At 38.5% G+C, this 23,622-nt stretch overlaps 1 protein-coding gene across 2 annotated transcripts in view; it reads left to right on the top strand.

The window, feature by feature from the left end:
* rbm26 (RNA binding motif protein 26) overlaps positions 1-23,622 on the top strand; it is a 46,879-nt gene that overhangs the window by 19,021 nt on the left and 4,236 nt on the right. For both annotated transcript variants that reach the window (XM_007902568.2, XM_007902569.2), the window contains exons 10-21: positions 144-276; positions 1,267-1,426; positions 3,355-3,519; positions 4,625-4,759; positions 5,293-5,373; positions 6,012-6,134; positions 7,395-7,469; positions 8,206-8,376; positions 9,643-9,747; positions 13,406-13,600; positions 14,601-14,687; positions 18,717-18,830. In XM_007902568.2, the coding sequence (XP_007900759.1) occupies positions 144-276; positions 1,267-1,426; positions 3,355-3,519; positions 4,625-4,759; positions 5,293-5,373; positions 6,012-6,134; positions 7,395-7,469; positions 8,206-8,376; positions 9,643-9,747; positions 13,406-13,600; positions 14,601-14,687; positions 18,717-18,830 (1,544 nt within the window). The remainder of the gene's footprint in view (positions 1-143; positions 277-1,266; positions 1,427-3,354; positions 3,520-4,624; positions 4,760-5,292; positions 5,374-6,011; positions 6,135-7,394; positions 7,470-8,205; positions 8,377-9,642; positions 9,748-13,405; positions 13,601-14,600; positions 14,688-18,716; positions 18,831-23,622) is intronic.

Raw genomic sequence — 23,622 nt, forward strand, 5'->3', positions numbered from 1 at the left:
GGGATTATTAATGATGTGTTTTACAGTGCTCCAAGATGCTATCCTCGCGAAGGGCATTATATAAATACAAATTGTTGTTTATCAGATTATGTGGTGCTTTTAAAAATGCTTACATTATGCATTTCACTCTTTCTGCATTGTAGCTGCAAATATTACTGTCAAAACTGAAAAAATTGCAAACAACAACATGAGAATAGTAGTGGATTCTGAATCCAGGAAACGTACAATAGGTGGTTGTCCTGAAGGGATCCCTCTAAAGAAACAATGGTTTGACAAGTAAGGTTTCCGTTGTTTTTATTTTTGCTTTATCGCATTGTAATTTTGAATGATGTTACTTTAGATGATTTAGCATATCACATTGTAATCTTCAACATTTCAGAATTTCAAATTAATTGGATTGATTTAAAATATCAAGCCAACTTCAGGCTCTTTCAAGTCTGAAAACAAATTGATTCTCCATCTGGTCTTGCAGGGTCCAATTATACTTGGTCTTCTTAATTCACGTGTAGTACTCCCTATAATTCATGAAACGAATGAATAATATTTTTATGGTGTTGCATGCATGGCTATCTGCAGCCATTCCATTTGAATCTTCTTATACGGTAGCTGTCTTGGATATTCCATTTATGTGTAAGTCACCTAGTGTCAACTAGCGTTCCAACTCGAGAGTTCATCAAAAGAGTTCATGACTCGCTTCTCCTCCCCACACCTACCTTGTATTGACTAACTTGTGCAGTCCTTGCTAGGTGGGGAGATCACCCCCAGTGAGCCTGGGAAGGCATGAGGGATGTCCCGTACATATCCTACAATATATTTACGTTGTTCACCTTTCGCCTTTTTTTAAAAAAATTAGGAGTTGAGGTATCTTCTTCCCGCTCCCCACCCCCTGTTCTCCAGAATTTCCGTCCTGTATACTGTAAACCATTATGCAGGCTACAGAGGTGCTGCACTAAAGTATTTTCCATCATAGCTTAGCTGTTGGAGAACCAAATTCTGAAATTTAGCACAAAATTACATTTGTTTAGTGCCTTTCTCATCAAAGGGATGTCCCAAATTTGATTTTTTTAAAAAACATTGGTTAATAGATTTGTTGAGATGGATTTTCTAGGAATAGATAAACTGCTTCATCAATATTGAAAGCAATGATTCTTTAAGTCACCGTATGAATATCTGTGCCTTCACCTCAATTTGCATAAAAATGTACACCACAGTATTATTTTTGGTATACGCATTCAAGATAAACAGATCTGACCTATATTTCAACAGGACAAATTTCAACAAACTAAATAACCAAGGATTTCAAAAGAAAGCACTGTATGGAAATGAAAATGCCAAACTTGAGCTTCGGAAGGTTCCACAAGAGCTGAACAACATCAGCAAACTCAACGAACATTTTAGCAAATTTGGAACAATTGTTAATCTACAGGTGGGAATAAAAACTTAAAAATAATGGTTATCAAGAAAACATTGTTGCTTTAAAAATGTCTTAATATTTTTCCTTTATCTGCATTGCTTTAAAATAATTACATAAAAAATTGTAAAGCACAAACTTCTTCCCGTGGTGCACAATTTGCAATGTGGAAACAATGAAAAACGACATTCTGACATGTATTTTATCATCCTTGCATTTTTAGATAATGTTTTATGTGTTTCAATAACAATCATTGCATTTCATACAGTGCCTTGTCGTATCAAAGCCTCTTGAGCTGGACTTTAAAGATCCGGTGGCACAACTCAAAGAAGGGAATTTCTCCCAGTATCCTGGTAAACAATCCCCACATAAAATTGGGCATTCACTCTTTGTCTGCTAATAAAGAGAACATAAACAAACATCTACAGTGCCAATCTCCTTCTGAATCTTTTATCAAAAAATAACGTATTGGCCATTCACTTTATAGTTGTTTGTGGTACAATTGTGTGCAAATTGGCTGCCATATTTGCATACAAATATGTAGTCACTGCACTTGCACTCTGAGACGCTGCCCTATGTGGACAGCGCTATATAAGTGCAAGTCGTTGTTTATAGCAAATCCTATGAAGTGCTTTGAGACGTCCTTCCAACGTGAAAGGGGCTATATCAAATGCTAGGATTATTATCGTATCATTTGACAGCAATTACGTGAATTGTTTTTGAGAGCTACCAATGTTATAGATGCTTTAATAAATGAAATTGTTATCAATATTGTGCATTCAAAACACACAATGGATGTTTTTTCTTTTTCATGAATTCAAGGTGAAATATTTTCCTAACAAAAAGCATATTTTGTAGGAATGAAACTTAACTCAATTTCTTACTCAGGATTGTATTAAGGCTAATGGTTGGTTTGCATACATATTGTATAAAATGTAACCTTTGGACAAATCATAAATTGTTTAAGAATGTGTGCAGAGATCTTGCCATTGCAGTACCAATTCCTCACTGAGATATTTTTGAAAGTATTGATATGAATTGTGCCACTGTTTACCGAAAGTAAACTGGTATCTATCTTGCTGCCACCAGGTGTCAGTATACTGATGGTATAATTTTCATGGAAGGTAGCTCCTGCAATGTACATGTGTTACCGTCTGTGTTCGAATGGTGCTTATAGTTTGATTAATGAGAAACTCTATTTTAAAAGTCGTAAATATTTTAAAATGCAGGATGGAATACAGTCACTGATTAACTTGTTGTGAGGGCCCCAAAATCTGCTTTTGCAATTTACAAGTTCTACATCGGAACTTTGAACTAACTCTAAATGACTTCTTTGCTGGCTTTCTTGTTGTTTAATAACAATAATCCTTGCATTTGATATAGCACTTTATCATGTCTTTATCATGTCTTCGAGATGTCTCAAAGCGCTTCGCAGAATATACTGTATAAAGTAAACTGACTATATTTTGCAGGCAAAACACAGCAACCAATTCCACAGAGCAGTGTCCCACAAACAGTCGTGGATTGAAGTAACCAATTTTTTTTAAGGAATTATTATCCCCTGAAAAGCAATCCGCCAATCGACTAACAGCCATGTTCCTGCTTACTGCTAGGTAAACAGAGGCATGTGGAGTAAGGAAATTTGCCCAACATTTCTCCCTGCCGGGAATCAAACCCAGGTCTCTCGCTTGCGAGGCGAGTGCTCTAACCGCTGAGTTTAGGGAAAGAAAGATACAGAGCTTGTCGTAGCTCTCATTTGTATCCCTTATTTAATCATTGGAGGAAGTGGATCGAAGGGGATGGTTATGAAAAAAATCGATTGAGAAGCAAAAGAATTGAGTTTCATAAAAGGAAAAGCGCCTGCATTTACATGTGTCTCTTGGGCAGCTGATGGACTTATAATGAAAACAACACGCTTAGAGCAAAATCTGTTCTTTTTCAAGGTTGCTTATCAAGGTGATCCAGAAGGTGCCCTTATTCAGTTTGCCACACACGATGAAGCAAAGAGGGCAATCTCAAGCACAGAAGCTGTGCTTAATAACCGATTCATTAAGGTATATTGGCATCGGGAAAGCAATTCTCAGCAGAAAACAATCCAAAATCAAAAGGTAATACTGTAACTGTATTCAAAGTGATGTTGCTTTCTGTCCACATAATTTCAGCATATTGACAGTTGATTTTCATATGGGGACAATGAACTATACAAATTATCTCTGGATCAATTGTGCACAAATTTTGCGATTCTAACAATTTTACAGATGAAATATTTCTTTTTCAGAATTAATTGGCTGTGTGTGTAATGTGACCTAAGACTTCTTAGGGTGCTGCCACATTCACTGCATATTTTTAAAAAAATCTATACTTGTAATGGAAACTTTAATAATAATAATAAATATTTCAATTAATATAAAACCTTATGGCATTGAAATGTCTCCAACGTTCTTCTGTATTTGACTTGGCTAGACTGTTTAGTATAAAAAGAGTTTTAATACCTAAGAAATATTTCTTCATCAGTGAAATTGATAAAAATCACTTCAGATAAACCAATTGAGTGGAGGGTGTTTTCTCCACTCTTGAGTTGAAGTGGATTCAGCTGGTATGAGGCGGACATTAATGGAATCTTGGTCCTCCTTGTTTTGGGCTGTTGCAACTTCAGAATGGCACTGACTAAGGCACAGGGTCCCTTCGTTGTCCCCTGTCCCCCCCCCCCTTACTTGTCAGAGGACATTTTAACCTGATTCAACAAGAAACAAAGAGGAGAAAAACATGCAACAAATCACGTTTCTTACAAATATCTAGAATTTAGTTATTCCATTTAAAAGTTTAAGGTATCTGAATACTTTTAATTCAGTATTTCGTCTGTTTTTAGCACAGCTGAAACATAACCATATATGTCTGTGCAAAAGTTATTTTGCAAAAAAATTCCTAATGGTGCACTATAAGGTTGTCTTACAAGATTGGGAGTAAGGCATGTTGTTGGAGTTAAGTAGATGGCTCTTGTGCATTGTGATTGGAAGTGCTGTGTTCTCTGTGGATGCCCAAACCTGTGCTGGGTGGCTAAAATAAGAAGGTGTTCTCCTATTGTTGATGATGAGGAGATCAAAATTGTTCTAAGTAATAAGTTATACATTGTCATAAGTTCTAAATTTAACTTGCAGTCTAAAAGTATGAACAATTTGGTACATTTTTCTTTTACTTGTCAATCTTTTAAAGGTGCTATCTGGACCACAGCAGTCAGCTACGCAGTCTGCATTCACAGTTGTCAAACAGTCTGTGAAGGACAGGCTAGGACCTTTACCGCCAGGCAATATGGAATCTATGCCATCTCAAGTTACAGCCACTGTTCAGGTATGTGCAGTAATTCACCTTTCTGAGGCATATTTTGAATATCATTATTTATAATAAGCAAAATGTGATATTTTTAATATCTTAATGCTTATAGTTGGAAAATATAAAACATACTATTGATGCTTCCCTGTTTTTTAACATTTTTAAAAAATCTTTTAAATTTGTTTCTTGAACTTCCGTAGGAAGTGTTGCCAATCTGGTTACACTTTTAAAAAGTTCTCCCTTTTTAAGTTTGGGTTACCATTCCCTCACTAAGATTTTCCTTCAACTTTTTCCACTCATCAGCATCACCTTTCTGATTTTTTCTTTCATACTGATTTGATGTATATGTGTGCTTGTTGTATATTGGGTTTTGTGCAGAGATGAAAATAAGATAAATCTCCAAACTATTTATTAGAAGGGAAAAGCCTCATGGCTTCCAAGGAAACTGACCCCAGATGATTTCTCTTAGTGATTGATGGCAAAGTCTTAGGGTGGTTAAATAAGGGAATGCGATGCAGTAGGTAATGCACCTTGTTGTTCTTTCCTCTCAGAATGTAAATAAACTATCGATTAAAGATCGACTGGGCTTTCCCACTAAACGCACAGAACTTGCTCCAGTTACAACTGAAAAGGTAAAACTGCTCAACTGGTTTTGTTGTTCACCCAGTACAATATATTTTTATATATGGTTGCATATATAACTTGAAGTATTCAATCTGATTTAACATTCAAATTTGCCTTGATGTGTAGATAAATCACATTCAACATAATCTCAGCTACAATGATTTTTTCTTATTACAGCATGTTTTACTTAACATCTAATAGTCAACCTGGCTCAGTGGTAGCACTCTTGCCTTTGAGTCAAAAGGTTGGGGGGGCAAACCCCACATCAGGACTTGGAACTCATATAATCTCTGTTGAAAGTCCAATTCAGTCCTGGGAGTGTGCTGTATTATCAGGTGCCATTCTTTGGATGAGAAGTTAAACTGAGGTCCCATTATGTTATGCCTGTCCAGGTGGATGTTAAAAATCCTGTGACACTATTCGAAAAGAAAAGGGAGTTTTCTTGGTTTCCTTTCCAACAATACCTGAAATAAATTTGATCAATCAAAGTCCCACCGCTTTACAGTATATCCTGTGAAGCACTTTGGGATGCTTCAATAAGTGAAAAAGGTGCTATTTTTGTGATTATGTCAATAAGAAGTGATTTTTTTTATGATATGAATTTCCTTTTTCACTAACAAATTTCTTCCCATTCCCCTACTTTCAGGTTTTGTCAACGACCACAGGGCTTACAAAAACGGTCTACAACCCTGATGCCCTAAAAGCAGCACAAAAGTCATTAGCTACTAGTGTTTCTTCAGATCCCAATGAGGCACAAAAAAAGAAACAGGTGAGTTAGCCCCACAGCCTTGACATTATATAATAAGTAATCTCATTTGCAGTGTTCAGTGTTTGGTTTCAACCCTGTTCATTGTTTTTGGAAATGGGTGTCAAGGTGTAGTTTGCATGAGAAAATTAAGATAGACAAGATTTAGCAGCTGATTTTAAAAAAAGAAAATAATTAGAAGTAAATCTTAGTGTTAAAACATGGTGTTTGACAAAGCATAAATGAAGTCTCAAGGAATTATGTTATTCAAAGTACTTTACTTAATTTGCAGAGTAGTTATAGTGCACCTTTTCTATATAACAAAGAATGTTTATCCTATGACTTGTACTCATGTTTTGGGTGCTCAAGTGAAGTGTGTTGATCGGAACAACCACAGTCTGCAGGTTGCAGCTATCTGTTCAGGAACATTTTTATGATCTAGGTATTGTTTATATGAGTTATATTACTGTACCTGGATAGATGGCTTTTGATCAGAGCCCAAAGACAGTCTGAAGTGTGTGCACCTTCCAAACTCAATACGTTGCAGCGAGCAACCTGGGCCGTTCACTGTAGTACACTGACTGGAATGGTCTGGTGCAAAAGCAGGCATGTGATGGGGGTCTGTATTGAACAAATATAAAACTTCTAACATTATTTATTTTAATTATCACTGCATTGAGTTGCATTTGCTAGATATAAAACTTCTTCCTTATTTGATTTGGTGCCATGATTCTTCTGGTTATTATGTGGCAGAATTACATAATAATCCCAAATAGAAGCCCCACCTACCAGAAATGCCACTGGACCAATGGACTGCTTGGACTTTTTGTGTTGTGAGTTTTCTTAGGAAGTGGGGGGTCAGGAAAGCATTTGACTTCAATCAATTTTTTTAAAAAAACATATGTAATTCGGTGACTTGTAAAATTTGTTTTTAACAGTTTACTGGAAAAGACCATTCTTCTTGTAGTCCTTCCTACAATGTTGTCTTTTTTAAACAAGACATTGGTTTGTGTTTTTTTACAAAAATCATTAATTGAAATACTGTTTCCTACTTGTGTCTTAGACCTGCACCAATTACTTGGGCAGCTGCAATTTTTTCCCTTGCAAAAAGTTTTTTTGGCACCAAACAGCTAAGGGACAGATTATTTGAGAATACGCTGCAGATTTTTTCACTTTGTCTTTCATTTTGCCCAGTTATACTATATGTGAAACCTTAAAGTGAGTATTGTTTTTTCTACTTGGATATTCCTGTTGGCCACTGATCTATTTTTAATGATTTTACAGGATGCATTCAGACTTCAACAAGATGTGAGAAAAAAGAAGCAAGAGATTTTAGAGAAACATATAGAAACCCAAAAGGTATGTAGTCTATAGCCTTCCCACCCACCTTGATTGCTGTTTTAGATTATTGCATTGGCTTCTGACTGCTCCTGATCATCCTTTTTAAATCTCTCATGAATTGTATTGTTTTATTCAATTTTGTTTTGATCCTTCATTGTTAAGAGCACAAAAAAATAATCTTCCATTATCTTTGCTGCTTTTGTATTTAGTTTATTTTTCTTCCTTCTATTTCCATTCCTGATACTCGGTCATTTATAAATAACCATTATGCAGAAATTTGAAAACAAATACTTTGATAATATTGTACATTTAGAAGTTGTAGAGCTTATTTTTCTTTCGATGAAACACATAGAAGCTTTTATACAATGCCAAAAAATAAATATTGCAAGAAAAAGATTAAATGTGTAAACTGGCAGAATCTTAGAATATCAGTAAAGCAAAGTTAAACTATATAAAAATGCAAAAATAAACTTCAACTAATAAAATCCCACTTACCCATCATATTGACTTCTTCTGGGTATTGTGCAAGTTTAAAACTGCAACGATTGGATTTGCCTTAAAATACTTAATGCTCTGGAATGGCAATTAAAGCTTAGAATGTACAGAAATACTTGATCCAACAAGGAATGAATTGCATAAAGAGTGTAGTCTCAGTCTTCAATGATCTCTGTATAGTGCAAGTGTATGTATGATTATCCAAACACCTTGTCTGAAAAAAATATAACCTATCTTCACTTTCTGTATCCACCTTCAGATCTTAATATCAAAACTGGAGAAGAACAAAACCATAAAGCCTGAAGATAAAGCAGAAATCATGAAGACACTGCAGGCCTTGACAAAGAGCATAACCAAACTTCAGGATGAGCTGAAAGCAAACCGAACAGGCTCATCGCCTCTTCCGAAAACTGTTAAAACCAAAGCTCAGGTATTGCACTTAATTAGTTGCTTTCCAGTTAATTTAAAAGGAAAGAAACCATTGTATAGATTCTGCATTTAAACGTTACATGAGCAAGAAAAGGTTAATTCCTTTTCATTTTTTTCTCCAGGTTTCCAATATTTTTTGCCGACAAAACGCAATCAATTCATTTGGTTTGATTTGGAGTCCCGTAGCTCAGTGGTTAGAGCACTCGCTTTGCAAGCGAGAGACCTGAGTTCAATTCCAGGCAGGGCGAAACCTTGGGCAAGTTTCCTTACTCCACACGCCTAATAATAATCCCTCCAAAACCAAAAACAATAATAAATTGGTCATTTTCAATCTACGACTGTTTGTGGGACATTGCTGTGCGCAATTGGCTGCCGCGTTCGCCCACAAATACAGTCAATTCACTTTACAGTGTGTTCTGTGAAGCGCTTTGGGACGTCCTCCCGACGTGAAAAGCGCTACATCAAATGCAAGGATTATTATTATTTTACAGTATGTGAAGGGCTTTGAGTCATCTCGAAGACATGATAAGGAGCTATATCAAATGCAAGGATTATTATTTTATTTATTAATGTTCATTGAAGATAAACCTCAGAAATTTATAGTGAGGAGGGTAGTGAGGGTCTTAACATATAGTAAATAAATATGATTATCTATACATTGAGGCCTTTCTTCTGATGGAATTATGATCTACAGTTGGACAAAACAAACTGAGAAGAATAGGAATTGTGCACTTTATATACACAAGAATCTATTCTTGTGTATATGTGTCACATAGATATGTCATGGTGACACAGACTTTAAAGTATTCAAAATATTCCTTTTGAATCCTCACACCTTCAATCTATTTTTTGAAGGATGTTATTACAAAGCAATTTTCTATACAATACAATATTGCATCAATGCATAAAGACCGTGCTAGTAAATAACCTTTCTCACAAGTAAATGCTGTTCCAACAACAACTTGCATTTATGTTGCGCCCTTCACACAGAGTAGCATCTTGGGAGTGCTTCAATGCTGTTATACTGACCAGCATAAAAATGGCCAAACTGTTTTCACACACCTGTCCTTATCTTTCTTCTTTTATAAATCTTCTGAATACGGTAAATGAAATTAATTCAACCAGATATCACCAAAATGTATTCTGGTGACCAGAGGTGTATAAACTAATCTTCCATTTGTCTTTTTTGCTTTCATTTGATCCTCAGGTTGGCTATCATTATTCTGGTTTTATTATGATGAAATGAATCCCTACATTTAATTCGCAGATGCAAAAAGAACTGCTAGATACAGAGCTGGACTTGCATAAGAAAACGCAGGCTGGAGAAGATGTCGCTGAACTGAGGAAAAAATACAATGAGCTTCAGCTAGAGGTAGGATGTGATTATAATACAGAGGACTGCTGTAATAGCATGCATGTGCACATATCCACTTTTTTTTAGTTTCACATCTGTGCCATGACCCACTCTGCCTTCCCCCACCGCCGCAACATCGCCCGGCTCCGCCACTTTCTCAGACCACAAGCCGCCGAAACCCTCATACACGCTTTCACTACATCGAGGCTTGACTATGCAAACTCATTGCTTGTCGGCCTCCCCAACTCCTCCCTCCACAGACTGCAGATCATCCAGAACAATGCAGCACGTGTCCTCTCCCACCTGAGGCTCCGCGACCCCATCACCCCCATCCTTGCCCAACTCCACTGGCTTCCCATCACACAGGATACAGTTCAAGATCCTGGCCCTCACCTTGAAAGCCCTCCATGGTCTTGCTCAACACTACCTCTGCGCCCTCCTAACCTGCTCCCTCCCTCCGCTCACGTCCCCTACCTCGCTCCCCCCCTATTGGCAGGCGGACCTTCTGCCACTCTGCCTCCACCCTCTGGAACTCCATCTTGCAGTCCCTCCGCCTCACCCCCTTCAAGACTCATCTCAAGACCCTCCTCTTTGACCGTGCTTTCGATCTCCCTGCTTCACCCACCCCTCCACCCTCCCCAACCCCGATCCCCAGCTCAGGTCCGAAACTCTGTCTGTCCAGCATTTTGGGACATCCTCCTGGCATGAAAGACGCTATGCTAATGTAATTTTGCTGTTGTACACTTGAGCTTGAGGTTTCCATGTGTGAGATTTTTTCCCAAGCAACATGACTGAAATGACAGCGCAAGATAATTTTTCCAGGTCCAAAAAGGGTTAAATGGGGGTGATGCTGCGTAGAGTACTTTAGTGTGGGGAGGGAGAGACAGAGCTAAAGAGAGTCAGAAACGAGATTAAAGTGAGAGTCAGAGAAAAGGACTTCTCAAAGAGAGAGAGAAAATGGGCCGGCCAGTATGATCCTACATCGTGAAAGTATAATTTTTGATTGAAGAAATGTTTGGTTAGCACTGTTGCCATTTAGCATGATGACCTTTCACCTTCATAGTTCCCATATCTACAACGGCACTGGTTCCAATTAGTTCGGAAAACAGGGTTCAACAATTCTAAGAAATGATATGTAGTCATATTTAATAGTAACATTCAAAATACTTATTTTGCTTATCTTTTTGCTGAGCCCCCAACAATTTTTCTCTCTAAGATAACTAAAGTCCCAAACCTTTTGTGCTCACTGTTTATGCAATGAAATTAAATGTTGCATTCAGACCATAAGTAGTATCATAAATTGAAACTGGATATATTGTATAAGCAGTGGGAAACTGGAAAGCAGTCTCTCTGTAATACCAGTATTTAATAGTAGATGGCAGCATTGTCTGCCATTTAAACCAGCTTGCAAGAGAAAGAGCGAGCTTACTGTTGTAGTCCCGCAAGTCTAGATATGATACGGCTTTCTGTGCCCTGTCACTCCAAGCAAGTCAGTCCCAATGGTAGACTGACTCATAAGTTAGTGGGGAGATATAGGACATAGATGAATAATCTTCAGGTTGGCTTATGCTAAATCTCAATTGGGATTCAGAAATCAGTGAGTAATCTGCTGAGTATACATCTTGCTAACCATGCCTTTCAGTAACTTTTTTTTAATATAACTTGAAGAGTGGTTCAGCCTAGTCACACCTGCATACATTTTTCCTGATCCACACAGTGATGTACATTTGTATGTACATACAAATGTACATAAAGTACATACAAATGTACATAAATGTACATAAAGGTTCTTGGTGAGCTCTTTGGTCCATCTCTAGACGTTGCAATTAAAGGGTATTATTACCAAAATTCATCGTTTATGGTCATAGCTCCTCAACTCTGATCAATGTGATTAGTGAAACTAAAGAAGGGAATTTATTTCAAAATGATAGGCTACCTTCTGTAATCGAAGGAATAACATTTTTGCTTTTGCTCATTGTGTACTTGCAGCTGTAATGTAGCATTCTAGTGATTGCAAGCCTTGGTTTAAGCCACCCAGTGGTGGAGAACAATACTTTTTAAAAGAGAGTTTCACGAAATGCTTTCCTGCTCCATAAGTTGTGCATAGCACAACTACATAGCATGTGACTTTATTTTTTGTTTAAAATAACCCATAACTCCTTGACCTCTCTGCTGCTTTTGAGACCGTCAACCACTCTATCCTCATCCACCACCTCTCCTCTCACCTCAATCTCCACGGCGCTGTCCTTGATTGGTTCAGATTGTACCTCTCACACCGCCTGCACTTCATCTCCTCAAATGGCTTCTCCTCTAGCCCCCACACCATCTCATGCGGCGTTCCTCAGGGCTCTGTCCTTGGTCCCCTCCTCTTCAACATCTATATGCTCCCCCTTGGTGACATCATCTACAGACAGGGGGTCAACTTCCACATGTATGCGGATGACACCCAACTCTACCTCTGCCTCCACCCTTGACTCTTGGACCACTGCTGTTTTGACAGAATGTCTGTCTAACATCAAATCCTGGATGAGAGCTAACTTTCTTCAGTTGTACGTCAACAAGATCGAGGCTCTCCTGATTAGCTCCTGTCAGCACCTCCTCACCTCAGGCGCTGACAGTATCACCATCCATGGTTGCACACTCCACCTTGCTAAGCCAGTCCGGAACCTTGGAGTCTTGTTGGACCCTCAACTATCATTTCTACCCCACATTCGCGCCATGACCCGCTCTGCCTTCCTCCACCTCCGCAACGTCGCCCGGCTCCGACATTGTCTCACAGCACAGGTCGCCGAAACCCTCATACACGCTTTCATCATATCGAGGCTCGACTATGCAAACTCACTGCTTGTCAGCCTCCCCAACTCCTCCCTCCACAGGCTGCAGATCATCCAGAACGCTGTAGCCCGTGTCCTATCCCGCACTAGGCTCCGTGCCCCTATCACCCCCATCTTCGCTCAACTCCATTGGCTTCCCATCATACAGAGAATAAAGTTCAAGATCCTGGTCCTCACCTTCAAAGTCCTCCATGGTCTTGCTCTCCCCTACCTCTCCGACCTCCTAACCCCCTACCATGCTGTTTGCTCCCTCTGCTCAGCAGGCTCTGGCCTGCTTCACGTCCCCCGCCTTGCTCGCCCCACCATCAGTGGGCAGGCCTTCCGCCATTCTGCACCCACCCTCTGGAACTCCATCCTGCAGTCCCTCCGTCTCTCCCTCGCTTTCAAGACCCACCTCAAGACCCTCTTAGACCGTGCTTTCGGTCTCCCTGCTTGCCCCCCCCCCCACACCCCGACCCTCAGCTCAGGTTTGAAACTCTGTCTGTCCAGTGCTTTGACACTTCCTCCCGACATGAAAGGCGCTATATAAATGTAATTTTGTTGTTGTTGTAATCTGGTGAGTGCCATTGTTGACAATTTTTATACTTTTCAAGTTTTTAGTTTTCTACTTTGCCTCTTGATTCAATTTCGTACAGCATAAAATTTAAATGGTAGATATATTGTTATGGTAACTTATTTATCCTTCCTATTTAAAAGAGAAATTCTAACGTGAAAGGTGCTGTATCAAATGATTATTATTACTACTACGTGTTAGCCATGCAAGATTTTACCACACATGCTAGTGTTATAAATATGTTTAAAACTAGTCAAAGCAGCTGATATCTTATGTTTGAATGTTTCAGGCTGCCAAGCGGGGAATCCTCTCGGCTGGACGTGGAAGAGGGGTCCATTGCAGGGGTCGAGGTGGGCAGCGAGGGCGAGGAAGAGGACGAGGCCGAAGTGTTTCTCTTCACTCTGTGGTAGATCATCGTCCAAAATCATTGAATATATCTGGTTTTTCAGAAAGTGACCAAGATGAAATTCTGCCACATTTTGCAGTAAGTTTTAGTAAATTTTATTTAATTGGAGAAAGTAATTTGTTCAAGTCAGCTTCTCGGAATAGATGCTTCCACCATATAAACAAACCTAGAGATAGCAAAAAATGAAGTGCATTTGTGACTTTTGCTATATATACTATGGTACTAGCAAGTGAGAAGTTATACTCAGCCGGTAGATAGGTATTGAGCGATCTCTGAGTTGAACAGCTGTTGATTAGTTCTCAGATCAGAAATAACTGCAGCATACCCATCTTCCATTTCATTTATTCTCTTAAAAGTGTTTTGTCTCAATATTCAAGCAGATCACGTGTGAAGTATTGTGTGGGCACAAGATTTAGAAGCTTCATGTAAGGGGAGCATCGTTTTTCACAAGAGATTGCCTCATTTCAGGGGATCATGAAGAGAAATCAATTTAAGATTGAGGAATATCTGTGTTCAGGTATTGTGTTCACAGACCAACATTGATTGTCCACCATAATGAAAGGAAGCCACACAAGTATGGGAATTGCTAGATAGCATATTTTGTGGGCGACTTACCCTAAAATATACAGTCAATTCACTTTACAGTATATTCTGTGATGCGCGTTGAGGCGTCTCAAAGCCTTGCTAAGGTGCTATATCAAATGCTAGGATTATTACCAGTGCTTCCGCATTCACTGTACATTCGCACAGAAATGTAGCCAACTGTTTTGGCACTTCATAATGCTGTACGGCACACACTGGCCAACCACCGTTCTGCACACAAGCGCACTGAATGCAGAAGTGCTGATGAGATCATGCCCCACTATAATGCTGGTAGGGAAATTTGGGCCCCAACTACAGTGCTGTAGAAGGTCTCCACTAGTTTACTACGTGTAGGTTTTATTAGAGATTGTGCATAGCAATTTGATCTGATAAACAAATGCATTTCATGTGTTAGTAGTAGTAGTCTTCAGTTAATAGTGAGCTTGACTATTTTGTTAAATCATAGTACATATGATACTATTCTGTATTTTTTAAGCAATTTGGTGAAATTGAAGATTGCCAGATTCCCGATGGCACACTTCATGCAGTCATCACCTTCAAGAGGCGGGCAGAAGCAGAGACTGTAAGTAAATAGTAGCTAACTACGAGTACTCTGTCAATGTTGGTTCATCAAAGCTCCATCAATCTGCATCTTAAATAATTATTCCTTTGTAAATGTGCTCCCAGAGAATGCAGGTCACTAGTGTTGTAATTTCAGAGAGAAATCTAAAACACGACAGAATTGTAATGAACTCCTGATAACAAGACCCTGGCTTAACTTGTTGCTACCACTTAAGTAGCCATGCTTCCCAAGCAAAATATTAATGAGGGACTGCGCGTTACTTGTCACTCCGCTTAACATGTAACTCGTCACTTCTTAGAAATTCTTGTAAATATTTAGAATGTAAAATTTATTGGATAACTAGTCCTGTAAGGTGGGGTCTTGCATCTCAGAGGCCTCCTACCCTATTTATGACTGGTGCAGGGTCTCGACAGAGTTGGGCACACATGCTCAGATGCATCGCAAAGGCCTCTGGTCTATTACAGGACGCCTGTCCCACCTCGCACCCTATCCTGTGACAGGATAGAGTAGGAGACCACAGTGCTGCTATCCAATAGTCTAGAGGTTTCTGCGATGCATCTGAGCATGCGTGCCCAACGTCTGTGAAGCCCACGCTCCAGTCACAGCCTTTGTGGTCTGGGTGGACCTTGAATTACTTGCTCTTCTATTTTAAATACAAAAGCTTGTAGGATTTTATTATGAACCTTACACCATTGCTACGGTACTCGCTGAGCTTTTTCAACTTCTGTATTGCTTTATTAGTGTCTTTGTGGACTAAATATATTTAATAAATTCTAGGTCTTCTTGCTTGTGAAATATTTGAGGGTGGAGAGTTCCTGTGTCTTTTCAGAATATGATTGTAATTGGATTTTTTTAAAAAACAGCTAGATAAATGTATTTGTCAAACAAGTGCGTTGCTCCTTGATATTTCATTCAGTTGTATTATATTTAGTGTGTAATAGGCTGGTTTCAGAAATGAAAGTCTTTTTTTTCTCTGGGAAAACATAGTTCAGTTGAATTGTGATGGAGACACAACCTGAGAAACGCATGGCTGCATTTAAATGCAGCTGAAACCAGTAAATTTATCATAAATTTATATGGAAATGCAAAATTTATACCTGGGGACTGTAATATCACACAATTCATGTAAAAATGTCATGGAATGTGTAATTGTTTCTACATTTCACATTATGCTGTAGTTCCAAATTGTTCTATAAATCTTTTCTGACTGTGCTGGTTATTCTGGTACATTGCTAATGTGCTAACACTGATTTGTTCTAGTTCATGTTCCTTTAATTTAACCTTTTCTGTTTTCAGTGTGGTCTGTTGTGGTATTACCCAATTTTAATTGTGTTTACCTTGTTGCTTTGTCTTGTAGTTGTACAAGAAAAATTCTCACCATTATTTCATTACTTAGGTTGATTTTCAGTGATGTGGGTAACCACCTCTTATTGCTAGGAATAGGACAAGCAGGAATTTCTGCCTCTGCCAAAATGTCACAAGTGAAATATTCCAGAATGTAATAAAAATTGTCACTAAATGTTATGGATTTGCTCCCTGGAGAATTTGCTACTTTCCTTTCAAAGCTTCCCCTCACCCCCAGTGCTATCTGCTCTGGGAAGATAGTCATGCATTTTAGGTGTCTTGTTGGCATTTCGTTTGTTATTTTTTTAAAAAAAGTTCTACATAAACTGCAATCCATCTATACGAGAATTGAGTTTGTATTTTGTCCTTCAAACTTTCTTTTTTTTAAAAAAATCTTCTTGATGGCATACATGAATGCTTATATGTATTGTCAAACTATTATTCATGGGAACAGATGATGTATATACTCACAATTTTTACCCAGCTACTCCTTCCTAAAGTAAAGCAGTCTTAATTCCTGGAATTTAGAATCTAGCATTTGGGTGATGAACTCAGATGTACCAGATCAGGACACTGAGAAGAATTGGGCAAATTTGAACCCAAGAAAATCTTTTTTTATATTCTACTTCCTTTTGTTATTTTCTATCTACCATGTTAGTACGTAAATGGGACACTGGGATTTCAAAGAAATACCCTTCTCTTAAACACCATTTCAGTCAGGAAGCTCACAATCTTCAGTAAAGGATGCCTCAACAACAACAACAACACCCCTTAAACCTAGCTACCTTCCATAATTTTGTTTCACTATTTTGACCAGTCAGTTACACTGTTTAGCGGTTTAAATCTATGGTTGGCTTTGTGGTTCCAAATTTGTTATTTTCAGTCTTGACTCACATTTTCTGTTAATGTTATACCTTATACTGGTTTCAAGATTTGTATCCACTGCAACATGTAGATTCCTGTCATTGGCAATCTCTGATACCATCAGCTCCTTCCACCTGAGCATTACTGTGCAATTTGTTGCTGTTTTGAGAGTGTTGCAGAAAACAGACTGCTAAGGTTGGAATAAATCCTTGCCCATGGTGGCTTACGTTGATGATTCTGAGCTCAAGAGGTGAAGACCCACAAATTATATTTCACCCACTCCCATTGGAAAGATGAGGTGTTTAAGTAAAACTGATAGGTCCTTGTCCATTTATTTCCTCAAAGTAAATGCTCGCAAAAAGGAGAAGAACCTTAACTCCTACGGACGTGCTTGCATTGATAGTATAAACAACAATAACAGGTTCCATAAGTCCAGGGAGGGGCATAATTAACTTGTTCTCCCTTTCTTACCCCCATGCTCCCAAGTAGTAGGTCGGTCGCATCATTTTAAAATGTGTCAATACCTCAATGTACATTCTTGGCATTTTATGCTGTTTCTTTCCCTTGGCTTAAATATTATTGTCACATATTTAGGGTGGATTAATTGTATTTAGCTCCCAGGGACTAATTTCATTTCTTTTTTTAAAAAAATGCAACGATCTTAAAAGTAACTTCATAATAACTTATCAGGCTTCAACTAGAATTGGTCAATCTACCCAGCAGGCGATCCAGATTCCAGCTCCTCCTAATAGGGAATCTAAAATGTTGGATTCCTTAGGGTCAAATATATGTGTAATTTACATGTTTGTATTGCAATCAGCCAAGTATGTTAGCTCATTTTATACACTATCTGGCTTGTTGAAAATCTTTTGAGGCCACTACAAACCCCAGCAAAGCATTAAATCACTTCTGATTAGAAATATGCAGGCAGATGGCCAGGCTTCAAATTTTAGAGTTCTATCATGTGGATGTAACGTATTGAGCCTTGAAGAAGGAAGAGAAATATTTATGTATCTCCCTTCAGGTAGAAATCCTTTCTGAATTTTTTAAAAAAGCCTATTTTTGGAAGAGGGGAGAAAGCTTTTATATGAAGGAACTTGCCCTGTATTTTTTTTTAATGTTTGTCTGAATGACAAAGAATGCACAGTTCAGGAGAGCTGTACTGTTCTTGATTATAACTAAGGTTGTCCTCTTTCATTCTTGAGAGAATATTTTGGGAGAGTTATCCTTGATGTGTATGATAAAATAAAAAGATAGTTTTCTGCTCTTTAGGGCCATTTTTCTTCATTCTGTAATTTATGTTCTCTTATATGGGAAGAATAATTAGACCTTGGGCATTGCATCCTGCTCTGCCACTTCTGAAGCGTAAGGGCATTCATTTACCACTGTTCATGTCTTGTGAGTAGTGTTTATTTGTTTTCAATTTACGTTTTTTTTTAAACTAGGCCTTTTAAAATGTGCCTGTTTATGTGGCTTCTGATAATGCTGATGTGCAGTGAGGTATTAGCTGTTAATATTAATCAGTTGGCAGTAGTGAAAACTGTTCTCCAGCCAGTTTATATGTATTCCAAGAATATAAAAACGTATACATAAATTTACGTTCTGGTAATGTATATCAATTACCGTTTCATGTTGTCCAATGATGTGATCTTTTCAGGTCTGTCACTGTTCTAACACTTGGGCAAAATGAAGTATTTTCAATTTGTTATATGTTACTGTTGTCTGATTTGTGCATTTTATGCATATGGTAAATAAAGTTATTTGTGTTTCTTTAAGTTGCTTCAGTAGGTGTAATTCTTAGCTGTTAAATATGCCTTCCAGGCTGCATTACATGGAAATCGTTTCAAGGGGCAGAATCTTCAGCTTGCATGGTATAAACCTGGAGCCACCACCACAGCTGCTGAAACCGAGGATACTGAGTTGGATGAGGAAGAGGTAAATGTTTTATAACCTGCTTTCTGGTTATACTCATAATGTATGAATTTACAATTTACTGAAGATGTTTGTGCTGCAAATTTCATATTTCTCTTTCAGGAGAAAACACATTCTAAGTATACAAACAAAAAAAATTGCATCTATATAATGCCTTTTACATTGGGAAGAGGTCCTAAGCCACTAGACATTTGAGGGTTTGCACCTCAGCTGGGGTTTGGATTTGGGAGTGGTGGGGGCCAAGGGGAAGCAGACCTTGAAGGAGGCAAGCGAAGGGGCAAGGTGAAGGGACTCTGTAATGGAATTCCAGAGACTGGGAGCAGAAGGTTGAACCTGACCTCACATTGTGGGGTAGAGAAGCAGGGGGACATGAAGCAGGGCATAAGTAAGTTATGTTGCTCATTTACAACGTACTGAATATTGTGCATGCAGAAATAAGCCCTTCTTTCAGGACACGTAGGCCCAGGATGACAATTCTCTGAATCTTTCCATTTGGAATGTGCATGGAAATAGGATATTTTTGGTGTCAGTCCAGCTGAGTTGGTAGTACTGTCACCTCTGAGTCAGAAGATTGTGGGTTCATTTCTGATACATAGGCTCATTCTCCAGTACGGTGCTGGCCATATTGCTTTGGTAAAACATTAAGGTTGCACCTGCTGGTTTAGATGGGAATGAAAAATCCCAATGAATTATTCAAAAAGAAAAGGGAGCTTTGCCAGGTGTCCTCACCAATCCTTAGTCAAAATTGGTCATTTGCTTCATGGCCATTCATGGGGCGTTGCTGCCATGATTGTCATGTTTGCCTACAAAATCACTGCACTTTACAGTAAATCTTATGAAACTCTTTGAGCTGTTCTGACATAAAAGAGTAGCATATCAAATGTAAGGATTGTTGATTATTTAAATACAAAAATTCTTTAATTTTCCGTATCTCTTAAATGTAACATAGTTTATTGCTCTTATTAAATTTGATTGATTCACCACACAGATGTTTAACTAAAAAGGAAATAATTACATTTGTACCATTTTAATGAAAAGTAAATTTTAAACATTATGTAAATTATGTTGAAATCTCCAGCATGGTAGAATATGATTTTAAATCTAATCTATTCCTGTACCATGCATTAATGCTTACAATCTTAATATTTTCTCTGTAGAGGCTAGGTCACTGGTGTCGGGACGAGGGTTCCTCAAAATAACTGTTTTCACAGTAAAACCCACAGATTGGCACCTGAACCAATTCACATGACAGAATTCAATACTATCGCCTATTGACAGTGAATAAGAATTGTTCTCCAATCAGCTAATTCAGTAAAACTCGCATAAGTCTTATCTTTATGAATTGTATAATCGCCTAAGTCGCACATTCACCCAAGTCCCATTCAATTTCCTATCAAAACCACTTAGATTTCTTCAAGCTACTCATATTAATCACCTAACTTGTAATGCGCTCCCCTCTCTTCCATTGCTTCTCCAACTTACCGACTGCACTGACAAACTACTGCATATGCACTAACCGGTTGCATTGCATTACAAATGTGCTCTGTAGATTATTGATTGAATTGGATTTTCTACCATTTATACAATTTGCTCGCAACTGGGACTTCACGTAAGTCATAGTAAATGTTATGGTCCCGACTGATACGACTTATGTGTTCAGTTCTGGGCACCACAGTTTAGGAAGGCTGTCAAGGCATTGGAGAGGGTGCAAAGGAGATTTACCAGGATGGTACCAGGAATGAGGGCCTTCAGTTATCAGGAGAGCTAGAGAACCTTGGATTATTCTCCTTGGAGCAAAGGTGAAGAGGAGATTTAATAGAAGTTTTCAAAATTATGAAGGGATCCGATAGGGTGAATAAGGAGAAACTATTCCCATTGGCAGATGGGTCGGTAACCCAAGGACACTGATTTAAAATAGTTGTTAAAAGAAACGGGAGGTGAGGAGAAATGTTTTCACACAGCAAGTTGTTTGGATCTGTAATGCATTGCCTGAAAGGGTGGCGGAAGCCAATTCGATAACAAATTTTAAGAGAGAAGTAGATAATTATTTGGGGAGGACAAGTTTGCAGAGTTATGGGGAGGGAGCAGGGGAATGGGATTGAATTGGATAGCTAGTTTCAAAGAACCAGCACAGATACGATGGGTGATTCTATGTGAATTTTATTGTATTATTGCCTGTGGGATATATCCAGTGAATTGCATACAGTATTTGCTTAGACGGAGAGGGAAGATATCATTGAATTAGATTGATGTAGTTTTAAAGCAGAGCAAACCCCTGATAACTCGACCTTATCTTAACTTGTCACTACCACTTAAGTCATCGTGCTATCACTATTCCGTCCCCATCTATATGAATTGACATATATGCCTAACTCACCACTCAGGAAAACTCGTCACTGAGGCTCTTTCCCTTGGAGTGATGAGTTATCAGGAGTTTACTATAGTTCCTTTTCAAACTAATTGTCAGTAATAACTCGAACCATAGTTAATCGATTTATTTCTATCTAGGTGCAGGTGAGCCCAGTACAGGTACAAAATCTGATACCCCATTTTTTCTCGAGTTTAGTTGACCTGCCTCGCACACACAATAAGCTTTTAATCAAGTACTTCTAATGCTATCTGTACAAACAGATTTGTATGTTGAACTCTTAAGTGAGTGGATATTATTTATCAGATACCTCTCAACGTTTGATGTTATGAGATGCTTGCAAATTGTGCAGTCAGTGAGTTTTGTTGAACATTAAAAGTTTGTAGGAATCAAATGATATGATAGTAATAATCCTTGCATTTGATATAGTGCATTATCACATCTTCGAGACGTCTCAAAGCGCTTCACAGAATTGACTGTATATATTGTAGCCAAAATCCAGTATGTTCACGATAGAGCACTGAATAATTAGATGTGAACTGCTAATCCTAGACCATTGTTTCTATGTTTAAAGCAGATGTTTGGTTAGCAGTACTGGTCCAGTGGATCATCTGTTGGCCATGACCTCCCCTCGAGCACTGGCAATTTGATCACTGCCCCAGTTTGTCCCATACTTGAACTTGATTGCTGAGGCCTTTTAGTGGGGCTGTGCAATGCCAACTGCTCTAGGCACTGACCTGGGTTCATACAACTGTATAATTTACAAAGGTCCAGGTGCTGACCTGGGCTCATATAACTCTAACCTGCAAAGGTCAAGGCACTGCTCATTGTTATCTATTGTATTTGAAAATGGGTAATGGTTGTGAACTGAGCTTCAGTAATCAAGCAAAAGTTGAAGAAAATGTGACACCGCAATCGGGGTGATTTTGAATATGTCAATTTTTTAATAACATTACATGCCTTTAGAATAAGGCATTTATCTTCATAGTTACAGGAAATGCAGAATTTAAATAGCTGTTTTAGATTAGTCTCTGGCACAAAAGTTAGTTTCCTTTTTTAAAAAATGGCTTACAAATTCATACATTAGAATTTGCCTTATTTAATCCAATGTAGCCCATGACAGTTCCATCAAAAGTTGAGAACTGATAAGAAAATTTGTGTTAGAGATGCACTGCACCATCTTACAGCAATACTATTCACGTCAAAACACTGTTATAACGTGCTTCACTATGCATGAATTTGCTTATAACACAGTTGAGCTATGAACCTCAGCCCCAATTACTTCTCCAAGCTATTTTCCAATTATCACATCTGGGCTTCCTGTTTGTTTATTTTCTCCCCTCTTAAACATGCTAGCAGTTCCTGAATTCCACGAGTATTGGCATCCCTCCAGTATCTTGCCTAAATGACCATTCTTCATGTTTGGACCTAGATGGTGAATGTTGGCAAGCTATTTGTTGACAATAATACTTACCTTTGATATATAATCTAATGTCAATGCATCAAAATGCCTCTTAAAATTATGCCATAAGATCTTTCATATCGATCTGAACAACTGGTCAAGACTGGTATTAGGTAATAATAATAATAATCCTTGCATTTGATATAGTGCCTTTCACGTCTTCTCAACGTCTCAAAGCGGTTAGGGTTACAGAATATGCTGTAAAGTGAATTGACTGTATATTTGTGGGCGAAACGCGGCAGCCAATTGCACACAGCAATGTCCCACAAACAGTTGTGGATTGAAAATGAACAATTTATTATTGTTTTGATTTTTGGAGGGATTATTATTAGGCGTGTGGAGTAAGGAAACTTGTTCAAGTTTTCGCTCTGTCTGGAATTGAACCCAGGTGTCTCACTTACAAGGCGAGTGCTCTAACCACTGAGCTGCAGGACTCCACAAGTGTTGTTTAAAGGATAGCATCTATGACAATGTTCAGTCTTGTACTTGCAGCGATTCACTGCCAGGTCAAAGACCGGATGTGGGATTTGCACGCATGATCTTCTGACCCAGAATGGAGAGTAGCTACTTAGCCAAACTGACCGACAAATATGAAGAGCACCGTGATCTGATGTTCTCTTCTCCCCTGCCCCCCCACTCCGATTCCCGACCAAGAGTGGCCCATTATACCCAGCTAAGATCAGAAGTATATGCCAATCAAATTTGTGATCTTTGGTATACCAGCTTTCCAAGTATACCAGTTGATGCACTTGTTTGTCAGCCTTGGACGCCGGGACTTTGAACTCAAGATCTAGGCTGACATTCCTGTGCAGTGCTGAGGTTGTGCTGCTTTGTCGGAGGTAACATCCTTCGAGTAAGACGTTAAAGAGGTTCATTCAGCCTGTTCAGTTGGACATTAAAGATCCCATAGTGCTGTTCAAAACAATCGTCCCCAAATAAAATCTTAGCTGTTTGTGGGACATTTC

The sequence above is a fragment of the Callorhinchus milii genome, unplaced genomic scaffold (assembly GCF_018977255.1).
Source record: "Callorhinchus milii isolate IMCB2004 unplaced genomic scaffold, IMCB_Cmil_1.0 Scaffold4, whole genome shotgun sequence".
In the NCBI taxonomy this organism is placed as follows: Eukaryota; Metazoa; Chordata; class Chondrichthyes; order Chimaeriformes; family Callorhinchidae; genus Callorhinchus; species Callorhinchus milii.